This window comes from Calliopsis andreniformis, chromosome 5 (assembly GCF_051401765.1).
Source record: "Calliopsis andreniformis isolate RMS-2024a chromosome 5, iyCalAndr_principal, whole genome shotgun sequence".
Taxonomy (NCBI): domain Eukaryota; kingdom Metazoa; phylum Arthropoda; class Insecta; order Hymenoptera; family Andrenidae; genus Calliopsis; species Calliopsis andreniformis.
In genome coordinates, this window is record NC_135066.1 from 17,460,868 (window position 1) to 17,475,349 (window position 14,482).

The 14,482-nt window shown below is 37.5% G+C and overlaps 1 protein-coding gene and 1 long non-coding RNA gene across 3 annotated transcripts; one reads left to right on the forward strand and one right to left on the reverse strand.

Annotated features, from left to right (window-relative positions):
• Positions 1-13,314, reverse strand: LOC143178930 (uncharacterized). Of its 2 annotated transcripts, XR_013001874.1 has the most exons (6): positions 13,254-13,314; positions 12,825-13,044; positions 12,536-12,622; positions 12,288-12,398; positions 2,395-2,613; positions 1-1,515 (listed from the first exon to the last, which is right to left on the reverse strand). It is a non-coding gene; the product is annotated as an uncharacterized LOC143178930 (long non-coding RNA). The 2 variants fall into 2 exon arrangements; XR_013001875.1 differs by lacking the exons at positions 1-1,515; positions 2,395-2,613 and adding an exon at positions 9,876-9,900.
• A 156-nt stretch (positions 13,315-13,470) lies between these two features.
• On the forward strand, positions 13,471-14,471 carry Uxt (Uxt prefoldin-like subunit). The gene is made up of 2 exons (XM_076377869.1): positions 13,471-13,751; positions 13,906-14,471. Exon 2 carries the CDS (start codon positions 13,919-13,921, stop codon positions 14,351-14,353), a length of 435 nt encoding a protein of 144 aa, XP_076233984.1. The 5' UTR covers positions 13,471-13,751; positions 13,906-13,918; the 3' UTR covers positions 14,354-14,471.
• Positions 14,472-14,482: the final 11 nt, after the last annotated feature.

Below are 14,482 nucleotides of genomic sequence, written 5' to 3' on the forward strand. Positions count from 1 at the left end.
AAGCAGAATGAATAGATTTATGTAACAGTTTGATGGTTACAAGTTTTGGAGCAAAAGTACTCAATCAAAAAGTACTCAAATAATACAGTATCACTACTACATACATTTATCACTGCATTCATTTAATTTTGACTTAAGTGATAAGACTTTACAAAATGATAAATAACTCACGTCTGAAACTTTCAGACCTGTTCCCTTTCCTAATCAAGGATGGCCATAAAAATTTTACCTTTTGATTATCAAAACACAGTCGTAAATAAAAACTATTCGAATTCTGCAAGTCCATCACAACTTAAGGCCATCACTAGCAGCTCGAAGTCGGTTGCCACCTCTTTCTCGCTTGCTCTTACCCCCTCTACGAACTTTTCTCTAGCCACCTTAAGTACAATTCATACTCATGTCGTCGATACTTGTCACGGCTACAAATCTTATTTCACGAGTCTTCTGGTGAAGTCGATCCATTCTCCAGCAAATCGTCGATCACTGGCGTTGATGGATCATGCTGGAACGTGGCCATCGGCTTCAGTCGTTCCTTGACCCGTCAGAGATACGCCAAGCGTTATGAATCGAGCCTAATTCGCCCTCCCGCCGTCACATCGAGTGCTTCCACATCGTATGTCTCCTCGCCGACAAAGCAGCAATGTTGCACTCGGTCTTCTTCCATACCATTCGTCTTCCTTGGAGCTAAACTATCCATTCAAGATTATAGTTGGACGAAGATATCGGCCCAGTGGCGTAGGCAGTCAATGAATCTTTACAACTTGGATTTCATATGTGTCCTGCCATTTCAAACACTTTAATACAATTTTGCTCTCTTCTTTCGTGCTCTGAATAAAGCACATAATTATTTCATTATACATAAAATAGATAGATTAAGCGAAACAAAAGTTATTTACAAATGTTAGGTACAAATTTGTGTTTTTCAAGAAGAAACGATGTAATACAAGGAGTACAAAATTGCTTCTATTTCTGCAGTAAGAAACTGGACATTTCTGGTACGTTGATTTCCCGATCCATTTCGGTCACTTTATTTTCAAATTCTTCATATATTTGAAATCTCGATTTCAGGACCACATATTACATTGCAAAAAGCATTAGTTTCGGAACGAGTTTCCAAAGGGGTACTGCATTTGTGCATCGATTTCGATCAACTCGCGGAACAATGTCGAAGGCAAACGTATTACAGTTGTGGTAAGAGTGTGGTGGTGAAATTTCATCTAGCCACAATAAGCTGTCGACGATGACCGATAATGTGCGGCGTGGTCTGTCGTGACGTCGGATCCACGGTGACGTTTGATGGAAACGAGGCTACGTGGAGGAATTCTTGTTCTTCAGGTGCTTGCAAAAACGGCCAATGCAATTGTGGTTTCATTCATTCCATTGTTTGTTTTAGAACGTGCAGCCAGCCATATTTCAACTGAAACCAGGCTTCGGATGAATTGTTAACTGTTGGAGAACCGTAACGCTTTGGTGGTCTAACACTCTCTGCCTCTGGATGACCAATAATTGAAGACTCTGTGTGTATGAGAAATAAGTATCGTTATAAATTAATAAAAGTGACATATTCCTTGTGGCGGTCTTCCAATTCCTTGTGGCGGTCTAGAATTATAAATTTCCATTTCAAGTGTAGTACTTTTTAAATTTAACATTTTCTGTCTAGGAAAAATATTTTATTATTCGGTGATATTTGAAAATGAAGTAAGAGTGCAGTTGAACCACTAAAATTGACCATGGCTGCAATAACTATAGAATTTTTAATAACTATAACTACTCTAGTAACTCATTAGTTTAGCTTTTAATTTTTGAGAAATATAAAATTTAAAGAAAATGCTTGCAACCTACCTGGAATTGTATTCGTACTCAGAGGTGATGTAAAACATTACATAATTGCTTCTGTGCTTCAACATAATCCATACTTTGTTTTCAGTGACTTGTGCAATAAATCATAGGCCTAAGACCTCAGAGACATTCTTCAGACGCATTGCATACCGTTCTCAAAGCCACAGCTTCTTACGTGCCACTACGTCTTCATAAAACCGCGTGATGCTGGTCCATCGAGCAAGATAAAAAAAAGCACAGCTTCCAATTCTTTTCGAAGAAGCTATTACCCCCAACGACCTCACGCAACTTGGCAACTTCACGTTTGAATGCAAGCTAATACAATAATTTAATGCAAGAAAAATATTCTATTCACTCTAAAATCAAAAAAATAGTACTACATCCACGAAAACAATTTACTGCAGCATCTAATTTTTTACCTGCAAGTAAATAATACCCACCTTAAATCAACCCTTGTGCACTATTCAGTAAAAAATAATGCGGTGTACAATAGAAGATAAAACAAGTAACGACAAATGCAAAAAACGTCAGTTTCCTCCTCATTGCTATACTCACTGTCATTTCCATTCCCTTCTTTGTTAAGAAGGGAAGACTATATCATAGTAAGCTGATATTCCAAACTGAATCCACTTCACAGGTAACAATTAATCGCTGTCCAGGTTAATCGTATCAAGGTCGCAGAGATTCCAGGGTCCCTTGATCCGCTTATGGCGAAGGGAGAGCCTAAGTTCGCACACTCGATGCTAGAACATCAGCCTTTTGGGATCGACTGTACTACACAACATTGTAACCACAATTTGCCCTTTTATCTCGGCTGCGATCAGTTAACCAGGACTGTGCACCGGTTTCCCCCCTTTCCGGTTTCACAGCACGATAATCTTCGGTCGATCGACTGGCAGGATAGCTCGGGAGCAACGTTATTGGCGATTCACGAAAGAATCTTTATTGCATGGTCTCTCTTACGCGTGCATTTCATACTCGCCGAGGATTTCCATCGCTTTCGTTCTTTCTCTTCCCTCCCCGCCTCTGCTCCCCTATCTACATGCACAATAATCGAGCAGAGATTTTCGTTTTGTAAACCCGATTGTAGGCAAAAAGCTTTTCACCTCAGTAAACCTGTTTCTTTAGTCGCGATCGCGTTTTTCGATTTACCGCGCTGCAAACGTGACTATCTGAACTTTTTCCACTGATACAGTTTGATAATCGTTTTTCAGAGATTCGCGCCGTTACCCTCGATCGTTTTGTTATCGTTAATGAATCTTGTGCGAGACCAACTCGAGGCGTCGGGTAAAATTGACGCGGGAGACATGATAACGGGACATTAAATTTAGGGTGGAGCAGTTTGAGGCTGTGTCGCTTCGGTGTCGGCCGTTTATTTCGGAGTTAAATTAATACTCGGAGAAAGTTACGGGGGGAAAAGACTGGGAGAAAAAGAGAGGAACACATTTTTGAAAAGTAGATGAATCAAGTAAAATTAGAGTTAAAAGAATAACAAATGTTGAAATTTTGAAAATCTAAAAATCTAAATATTTGAAAATTAAAATATTAAAAAATTTTTAAATTTGAAAATTGTAAACACTTTTTTAGGATGAGGATGATCTTCCTATTAGGGACTGAATAGTAGCATAAACGTGGGTTAGATAATTTGATGAAGTACTCAGTATTTAACTAGAGAAGTCAGAAAATAAATCTTCCTAAAGCATGTAAGTGCTAAATGTCTCTCGAAGTACTAATACCAGTTTTTGTAACTGTACACTATTAGATTCGATATTTCATGTCCTATCACAACAACATGCATAGGTTTTGGAATCTGCTCCTAGAAAATGCAACTACATGAGTATGTATACAATCTTAAGTCTGATATTTGCCGCTTGATATTAGCAAACACGTAAGGAAAAAACTTCGAGAGAATCCTGTTTGACAACGTGTTGTTCGTTGGCAGGACTTCTTGATAACCGGATTTATGATATGGTCGGCTGGCATACTGCTAATTTTGAGAAGCAGCTGCTAGGGAAATTACAAAAAAGGATCTTCTTGATCTTGCAACTGAACCAGGAGTCGCTGAAGGACCTTGGATCCTTGCAAACCACTTACACTGTTTATGCCTCATTTGCATAAAATCTTCCCTTAATACTGGGTTCAACTTCACTACCCACAAGTCGCAAACGGTTTAATATCCGAGATTCGTTTCGCTGGAAACGATTAATCCAATAAAAAGACTCATGATGTGTTCGAACGTATCACTATTTCCACTCAGCATCAATTTTAATGTGTCTACAAACTAACAAATAAAATTAATAAAGAAATGATTCCTCTCTGTAACTTGCCGAAGGTCCAAGAAATCGATTCTTACTCGAACACAATATCAACTTCTGTTAGCTACTACCTAAAGTGGTACCAATACTACGATGAACATAATCTAATATACCGAAACTACTCAGCACTCAGCATTTTAATTTCTCTGGTAGCACTATTAATTTAACTGTTCCTCAAACAAATGGAGCATGAATAAATTGAATGCTAAATAAATAATTGATACACCATTTAACCAAGTCTGAACAGAGTCACCAAAGCTTCAGCACCGATTGCCTCCAACTCTACGCCTGCCAAATGATTGCGTGTGTCTTTGTGTGCAAGCTGCATGGCCTTATCCGCGTCAGCTTATGTTAACGCATCGTAGCTGGTCAAACTTCTCCAACACGCAGGCACAGGTGGACATAAACGTGACAGAGAAGACACGATGTGTCAGTAAAAAGTCACTTGTTCCCACGAGAGGGCTGGACCTGGCGCAAGAGGGCTGAAAATAACCCACGTGTGGCTGACCCCTGCAAGCTCGCGCCAACATGCGACGTATGCAACCATGTGCATGCGTTACGTGGATGCAAGTTGCTAGAATCTTCGAACGGAAGCCACGGAACCGAGGAAGGTCAGTTTTAGAGACGTGATAATTCCGTATCGCGAGCAGACGTACGGTTTATTTGATTACACCGCGATATGGCGATGCATTTATTTTACTTCGGATCGGATCTTGACGTGACGGATTTCCGCGAGCAGAACATGGATGCCTGTCCTTGTGAACATGGGGGCAGGGCTGGGAAACGTGTTCAGGTTTGGTTGTAACTATTCAGGAGAAAGTGATGATAGATTTCTGCACTTGGTGGGACCAAGAAGAACAAATAAAATCAACTTCTAAACTCATTAAGAAATTCCAGGCAAACCAAAGTTCCACAATTGAAAACTGTCCCCCTTGGAAGAGTCCAATCTAAACTCTATCTTACACACCATCGCTAAATCCGAAGATAAGTAATATCTAGCTAGAAAAGGCCAGAAATGTCAGCTCACATGATTCAAAGCTCCTATGAAGATTACAAAATTGTCGATGGCGGCAGGAAGAAGAACAGAAAGGTAAGAAAACTTGAGCGGAGGAAAGCGATGCTGGTTGGGGACGAGACGTATAAAACCGTTGCATCGTCTTAGCCACGGTATATTTCTGCACTATATAAGCAATACGGTCCTTAGTTTATGCCTGGGACGCCGCAGTTAAACGTTGCGAAGACTTTTATAGGCCCATACGCGAATTCCCGCACTCACGCCGCTCACGACGCCCGACGTGTTTCTATACGAACTCGTGTGCACGTGCCTGTATGTGTATACACACACGCTGGTCCCACGCGTGTCCACACCGCGCGCTGCGCCGTTTCTTGTGGAGGGGCCCGATGGGAAAGACATTCGCGCCGCGAGATAGATGGCCCCTCGCGGTTGGATAACGAAGTGTTAACCCTTAACCGGTAGCGTGCATTTTTCACGATGATTAAAAGCTCGCGGCTCGCTGTTGCGTCGTTATCTTGACAAAGGGCGTCCTGACGTCCGACGCTCGTAATGGCGCGCCTTCAATCAATCAGATGCAACGGAAGCTGTCGAATAAATTAAGGAAATCTCACTCGGAGAAAAGCGCGTAATGTCCTTGTTGTACGACTTTATGATTTGTCCGAAAACAATTTCTGGCTTCTCTCGCTGACAGAGAATCGTTTATGGAGATTAGGCCTTGGTTGGGTCTAGTAGCAGAAGACGCTATTGGTGAAATTGGTAATGTGTCTGTATTGGATCATGAAAAGTAAGTAATTTGGAGTTTATTATAAAGTAACAAGAAACGCGAAAGTACTTCAGACAGGGGTTCAAATAAGACTTCAGTCTTGGAAGAATGACTTTTCTAAAATGAGATTTTTTCGTGTAGACACTCTGTGAATATTTCTTAGAGATAAATAAATAAGGGAGCAGAAAACTGAGAGCACTTTTAAAATAAAAAGAGTGATATACTTTTACCTATATCTGTATTATATTAGTGAAAATGTTTATTGCAAACTCATAATGTATTCGTAGTAGTTTAGTTCAGATCGAGTGAACGGATTGTATAATGTGTGTATAAAAATATCGTGTTGTAGTAAATGAATATAATTACTGATATACATTATTGAAAGTTTGTGGTGAAGAATAAGTCTAGTCATTGTCTACTGTGTACTATATATTGAATCAGTGATGCGTTTAATATGGTAGTATGGCACAATATTTTCGAGCGGAGTGTACTTTCACTGATAACTCCTTACACTATGATCGACGATATACTTGGTGGACTTTAAAGGTAAGAAATTTGCATACAATGCATTTGAAGCTTATGATAACAAGTAAAGAATGGTATAAAATGTTCAACTTACGTTTGTTGAGAAAAATGTTAATTAAGACTGACTCATATTTTAATTAGACATGAACAATTGCTGTGTGTGAATTCTTTGAAAGGAAACAGTAGCTTTCGATTAGATTGAAACCTATGAAATTTAATCCTTTATTAATATTTAATAAGAATTTATTTTGACTTGCTTCTCTTCCTTTAAATCAAAATTTAGCAAAAAATAAGAGCAACGTTACTTCTTTTAATTTCTTCAAAATACTATACTTTGCATTGTATTATTACTCTTTAACGACACCAATACCATTAGCCTAATAACCATTTTTTCTTATAATGCCTGCCTGCACGTTCAGCAATAATGACTTTAATCGTTTAAACATTAAGAGGCAAATTCCCCAAAGTGGAAAGCCATTACCACGCCAGCGTTTACTCAAATAACTCGTAATTACAGCCATATTTGTCATTTCTCGTACGTGCACATTATTTCTCATTTTCATATTTTATTTGACTTACAATTAGTATAATAATCCAGGGAAACGATGGAGGAGATCGACAATTTCGTTCTTCCCGTCAGTGCACAAAGAGCTCCGCCTTCACCAAAGGAACGAAGAATGTCATTATCTACCATTGCATCGCCTCAGTATCATCAACCGTATTACCAGCCGCTGATATCAATTAATTAAATGCGAAATTCGTCAATATAAATTCTGACGCAGTCATGTCCATATACATAAATACGTGCTGCAAAGTTTCACTGAAGCACAAGACGCCCGCAAAAAACGATCGGATATCGTCTTTGACGTATCAGACAAGTGGATGGAGAAAGCTACCATGTTCATGATGCGCGATGCAATTAATTGAGACTCGAAACCTATACGAGTCTCATCATCGCTTTTAAATTGCACCTTTCGTTCTTTATGTTAGAAGAAGATTATAATATGAAATATCTTTTTTAATTTTTTCTTCAATGGTTTTTAATACTGTTTCGATGACGTGACTGAATTTCATCGAAATTTAGTAAAAAGTTTTGAAGTTTTAACCGAGAGAACTTTTTAGTCAAACCCATGAAATCTTGAATAACGTCTAGATCGTTCGTATCAAAAAATATTTTATGTAACTATTTCAACTGTTCTTACTAACTGATTGAAATTATTTTATGAAGGGTTTCAGGAGCCACAGTCCGTTACAAGATCTCTCACAGTCGGATTACATTATTCACTCTCCCTTTTTTATCCCTCCATTTCGATTATACTGGTCATCAGTGAATATCGCTTATGCATCAACTTGCCGATTGTCATAGCGAACCGTTACAGTGAGGAACCTTTGATTTTCTGCGCGTGATATTGCATCTGATGATCTTGCGGTTGTGCACGTCATTGGTAATTTATGAAATCGATGGCCCTGTGATGGAGAGGGTGAAAGAAGAAACAGTGAAACGTGTGCCGAACGATTTCATTCTTGAGATATGAAATATGTATCCGAGCATGTTACATTTCATTTTCTTTTATGACTATTTTCAATGCAACCTAAATTTAAATTATTCTGTCTGGCAAAATTTATCAACTTTTATTAGAATCAACTAGTTCGAGCTTTTTGATATTATCGAGGAAATACAGTTCTCTGTTTTAAGTAAGAGAGTCTCAAAGTTACATTTAAGTTTGCAAATGAGCAAGGCATATTCGTTGTCAGTCAATGTGTACTGTTACCGAGGAGAAAACAGCTGTCTCATCTTGCTGTGCTGGAGACCTAATCGGAAATGCATTTATCATCCTCGCAAATTGCTTCATGAAATAATTAATTCACTTAAACTTGCTTAATAGCTCTTCGAGCACAAAAGGCGAAAGCAACAGAGTACCATTTACCGCGAATGGTGAGCCACTTAACACTTTCGCCAGTGAATTACCACCTTGCTCTTATTCTGTCCTTTAATGTTTACGAAATTAATCGTTTTCCGAGATCCACGAAAATTTCAATGATTTGTTACTGTAAAAATAACGTAACGATTTAAATGTCTAATTATGTCTGATAAACCATACCATATCATAATTACGAATTGAAAATTTAATTTATTTAAATATTTCAACATTTTGTTTGTTATTATTTCTCTATTCTAACTGTTCATTTATTTCTGTCATAACAAGTACAGTCAATTGGCATCTGTCAACAAATTCGTGGCAATCACGATTATCAGGTTTTATCCTGAAAAATAGCTTTGGCAAAAAACATATTTTATCTCAGTTCATAGAATGCAATATTCATAGATCAGTGTGCTAACAATGCGAATAAACAGGCAATAATTAATAACGTCATAAAAAAAATAATTTTAAATAACCAAACAAAAATAAGCATTTAACATGCAAAATAGCCATTTTAGAGTTAGCTAACCAATCAGAAATGTACAGTCGACACTCTATCTAAAATTTCCACGCGATAACAAAAATTTTCTAATTTGCTATTCATAAAAGTGACTTGTCAGTATATCACCAACTGCAATAAACTCATTTATGTTCGAATAAACCCCAATATGAAATAAGTACACGTTGCCTCTTTCAACTCCCTCTTTTTCCATCGACTATACTACACTACTATGCATAAGTACTTGGACACTTCAGCACTATTGCAATATGTAAAATACGTTAAACAGAATCCTATGATATAGTTTTGGCTACAAACCTCATCTCAGGCGATTATATGATTTACAAATACTGGTGAGAGTAACAGTCGAGAACAGTTGATATAAATAAAACAGTGTTTCATAAATTTCCAGTAACGTAAAAGTGTCCAAGTACTTATGCACAGTAGTGTACACCCCATCGTTCCCACGTCTTCTTTTCTATTTTCGTATTATTACCTCCCCTTTCGAGAATCGATCTATGGAAAGTATTAGCCCAAGAGCGAAATCTCCTGGATACAAAGTATACACATATATGTACTCTGGGCAACAGGAGCGGAGCGTTGGCCACAACAGCGTGCATAGTAACCAAAGTGGCCGATGGGCGTGAATGGTTTAACACGGCCCGAAGGCAAATGCAGCATCGGCTACCTGGCTGTGGGTTAGCACGCTATCGTGCTTATGAAATTTCACGAAAAACACCACTCTGTTCTTTCCCAACACGTAGGGTAAATGTCGCGAGAACGTTGTTTAAGGTACGTTTGGGCGGGCTAAGGCGCACCTTGGAAACGAAGAGGCGATCCTCCGCTTCGGGGCCGCAGACTGGCAGCCTCTGCAAGTGGCTACCCTCGAACCGATATTACCCAAAATCACTGGACTTAGGTAATTGAGGAGAGGAGCTCCGACACGCGACTTTTCCTAGGCGAAATTCCAACCAGGAGATATCGTCGATGCACGAACGCGACTGTCGCCCGAAGGTGTTGTTCTACCTCGAAGTGAGACGAAAATTGAATTCTTATTCTTTTCTGCATTTTTGCAAAGTTCAAAAGTAAGTTAAACGGTGTAGATTAATGGTAATTTTAATCAGCTTGTTCTCGTTGGAATATTAAATGCACAGAATAGAGAACTGAGCAGTAAATGAAAAGAAATATATGTACTACTATTGCACAGTGTATTAAAAAAAAGAAGAAAAAAAGAGAAATTATTAAAATATTTAAATTATTTTGAAATCAAAGGAGATATTTCTAACAATAATTGTGAGGTGGAGGTATAAAAGACTTCGTTGACGACTTCTGGCGACCGTTATTTAAATTTCAAACGCGCAACAATACCTAGACACGAATTCGTGTACAAAGGAGTACGCGCAAACACGCGTTTGTATATGTTCTTCTAATAAATCTTCGTGGACTTTAATACCTTTTGCAAGTAATATTTCACGCCCTGCAATCACGCGCTCTATCTATTGTCGTGATTTCAAATTCGTTTTATTATGCAACCACGTAAAACGGCATCCATCTCAAAATAGAGTACAAAAGGAAACATTCTCTTTTATGGAACTAGCTCGTAGAAAAATGGAAACTCTAACTCACGTATCGGTAAATTTTAATATTTACAATCAATATGTACATACTATATGAACATGGACAACTAATATTCAGGATGATCGAATAAAAAGGAAGTATTAAATTTTAGACACGCGCAAGCGAAAAGTGTACAGTAAACCTAGATTTATAAGACTGTTTAGCTAAACTTATATTTTTCACTATTTTGCAAATTTGAAATTGTTCAATTTCTCTAATTTTATTCTCGAGTTTCCCGTGTATACATAATATGAACAATGCGACTAAAAAGTAACTTAAGTAGCGAATAATATGAATACTAGAACATGAAAAAATATTGAAATGACAAGATAAGTAAAAGTTTTTCAAAATAATCGGTAATGGCGCAGCTAGGCGTGTTGTATTTTTGATGACTCACTTTTTATTATACAATAAGGTCGCCCTTGTAGATGTACTACTATTATTTAAACACTCAGTTCTCTTTTTTAATGAACACGTGTAATAAACGTGCTTATTACCGAAATTCAAAACAAGCAGTAACATGAAATGTTATCACGACAGTGTTCCAATTATTTCCTTTTTAAATTGTATAGTATTCCACCCTAATGCAGTCACAGCACAAAATAATTATTCCTTTAACATGGAAGGTATACTTAGAGAAACGTATCAAATTTAATACCGAAAGGAAGATCCCGTGGACTTCTAATTTTCTAAAAATCATGGAATCAAAACGTTCCGCGGATAAACTCTTCAATTCAATCTCCGCGTGCCGCGCATTAACTTTCGTCTCTCCTCTCCCATGTTTCGTTCCACCCGTGAATCGGGTTACATCCTGCTAAACCGCGTAGTTGGCGCATCAATACGGGGAACGTGAGTCAAATATGGAAATGGATATTTTTTAGCCGTGGCTCGAGCATTTCCTAAATTGTTAGTTCCACAGTTATCCGCGCATGACTGAATTCTTATACAATCAGCGTGCGAAGGTAATCACGGCAGCGCGTTGGGGCGTCTGCAAGATGAATTCCATTTTATATCACGCCCACACCGTTTTTCGCAATACGATTTTACCCACGGTCTTTGGGTAACACGCGCTCACGAATTACTGAATGATCGTACCAATTAATGAGCTACTGACCAGGGTAATAGCTGTTTCTTCTTTCGATGGTCGAGATCGCGTTATTAGACGCGTTCTGGTCGATTCATAAATTTTAATGCAACAGCGCTGTTATGGTACACGCGCGGCCCTCCGCACGCGCGTGCATTCGTCTGAGAATAGTATTTTAATTTATGGGAGGACGCGATACGAGATATGCGTCGAGGACCTAACCGTGATTCACTTCGTGCCTGAGAAGAGCGCGCTACATGGCTGATACGTTATTCAGACGGTGTGCATAATGAAACGTTATTACTGATGCCACTCTGAATTAACAACTACAGTAATTCTTGAGCGCGGTAATAACAGAGGAAGGATTTTCAATTTACTGAGCTAAAGCTTTTTTTTACACAGAAGAATGGTTTAGACTTTAGACCAACGTAAGGAATCTACTGTATCGACTGAAGCGTGAAGCTAGTGTAGAGTTTGAAGTATATATAAAGTCTTTGAAGCTCTTGAGCCCCATTGCTATTTCCATATCATTTACGATCGTCCCAACAAATTAGAAATTGTACATATAAATGCAGATATTAAGAATTTACTTCTAAGTTGACTTTATGATTCGGAAATGAAGTTCTGAATTTTGGAATTTTACACTCTTGACACTAAACTCTAATATCTACATTTAATAGAATTTTAAGCAATTGAAATAGGACTTACATTATTTTTCATGTTCCTGTGCATGAAATCGGCAATAGAGGAACTCAACTTCATCATTAACTGGCCAACGAAGGAGCTCGATTTTAGACGATTTATTTTATAATAAAATATCTGTAACGAAAAAAAAACATAATTTGAAAATAAATATATTTATATGATTATAAATATGTATGTCGTTTAAACTTAGAATATGTACATATATACAATCATGAAAAGTGATTAAAATAATAAGTATTAATGATACCAACCCTATGTAATATTTGTGAAGCTGTCAAGTTGTCGTAACCTCACGATGTTCGTTTTATAAACAACGACCTTGAGCGAGAGAACGCCAACTGTAAATTGTTTTATGTAGAAAATTTCGAAGATCGACTAACCATTTCGGATATTTAAAATATGCGATCTTGTAATGAAAGTACATTGAGAGCTACATGTAATTTTATTACACAACAGTAGTAAGTACCTTATATATTTTCGAAACAGATAAAAATTTGATGAATTCTGCAATAATACTAAAGAAAACAACAAAAAGTTTACTTTTGCGACAAGCTCTGTACTCTGGTGCCATTTCGGTCGTAGGGGGCTGCGCGCGCAGCTTCGAGAATTTAAAGAACAGTAAAGGTGAGAGATCCTCGGATGAAACTACTGCATCACTCATTATGCGCAATGGCATAGCGCATACGAAAAATTCTCAAAGAGAGCAAATCTTCACCAACACTTTATTTAAGATTTACTTAATTTGCATTTTGTCTCATTACTGCACATAAAACTATATTTCTGTTGACTTATATATTGGCATGTAATACTATATTTGACAATAAAAGTTGCAGGTACTATTGAGTACTTGGAAAACTCAAGAATGAGGTGTATGAATTCTCCAAACAAGTATTAATCATTAAAATTATCGAAAATCAGCTAAAGTTTTTACTAAATCCATGATGTTATGTGTAAATGAGAGATATATACCTTTATGTATGGACAGGAACCTGCAGGAACAGGATTAAACACGTTTAACACGACAAGAAATACATACGTCTGATTGTTAATGCGTTCACGAACGAAATGACGCCGCGCGCAATTTGAAACACAAATATGGCTACCGAATAGCGGCAAAGTGAAATTTCAATTCCTACCATATGAAGCGCTACGATCGTTTTCTATACCATGTGGGAAACGTTGAGAGTGACACTGAAATGATAACAGACGCGTTTCCTGTACGATGTGTTTGATTTTTTGAAATGTATCTAGCTCGTAGAAATTTTATTACACGATAAAGTCTTTTATGAAAGTATCTGTCTATTTATTTTATAATTTTGTGGAATGCTAAAGTGGAAAGTTGCGATGTTGCGTTTGCGATATTTGTATTAACCTCAAAGGCAACATATCGTTTCTAATTTCAATTTATCGATCGTAAATGCTGCGAAGAGTTCTCAGCGAAAGTTCTTGCGCTTTGATTTACCTTTGGTAAGCGAATCAAGTGATAGAACGTAAGTTTTACGCATGATAGTACAGTGTGTAATAAATCTAACCTGTATGGCATACACTTTCTCCACTTTATTTTTTCTGCTTCACGATATTGCGATATTTGTCTCAAGCACTTTCTTGATATTTGTTGTAGAGTCTGCCTGATTATGAATCCTGAAATCCAAGAAAAAATTTTAAAGTTTGAAACATTTGTGAATGAGGTATTGAGAGAGGACCTAGCTAAACTAGAACAGAGACTTGATACATACAATGCAGATATTGCTGAGTTCCTTCAGTTGAAATCTATAATTAATACGCTTCAGAATAATGAGCTTGATAAAGAGGGTTTCAAAACACAAGTAGACATTGGACAGAACTTTTTTATAGAAGCACATGTGCCTGATGCCTCAACAATTTTATTGGACATTGGCTTGGGGTACTACGTTGAATTTTCTTTGCCTGATGCTGTAGCACTCATCAATGTACGGATTAAACTCCTGGAAGACCAAATTGCTCATCTTCGCAAGGAGGTAGCAAAGACCAATGCCCATATCAAACTAATTCTTCTTGGTATCAGGGAACTGCAGGGATTCGATAAGTAAACAGATAATTGTATCACTGCTTCTACAAATGTAATTTCTGTAACTTAATGTACATAGTTTTATACAAAATACCTACCACCTGTACTGTAATACTATGAATAAATATTGCTTAAATGGCTTCTGTATTAT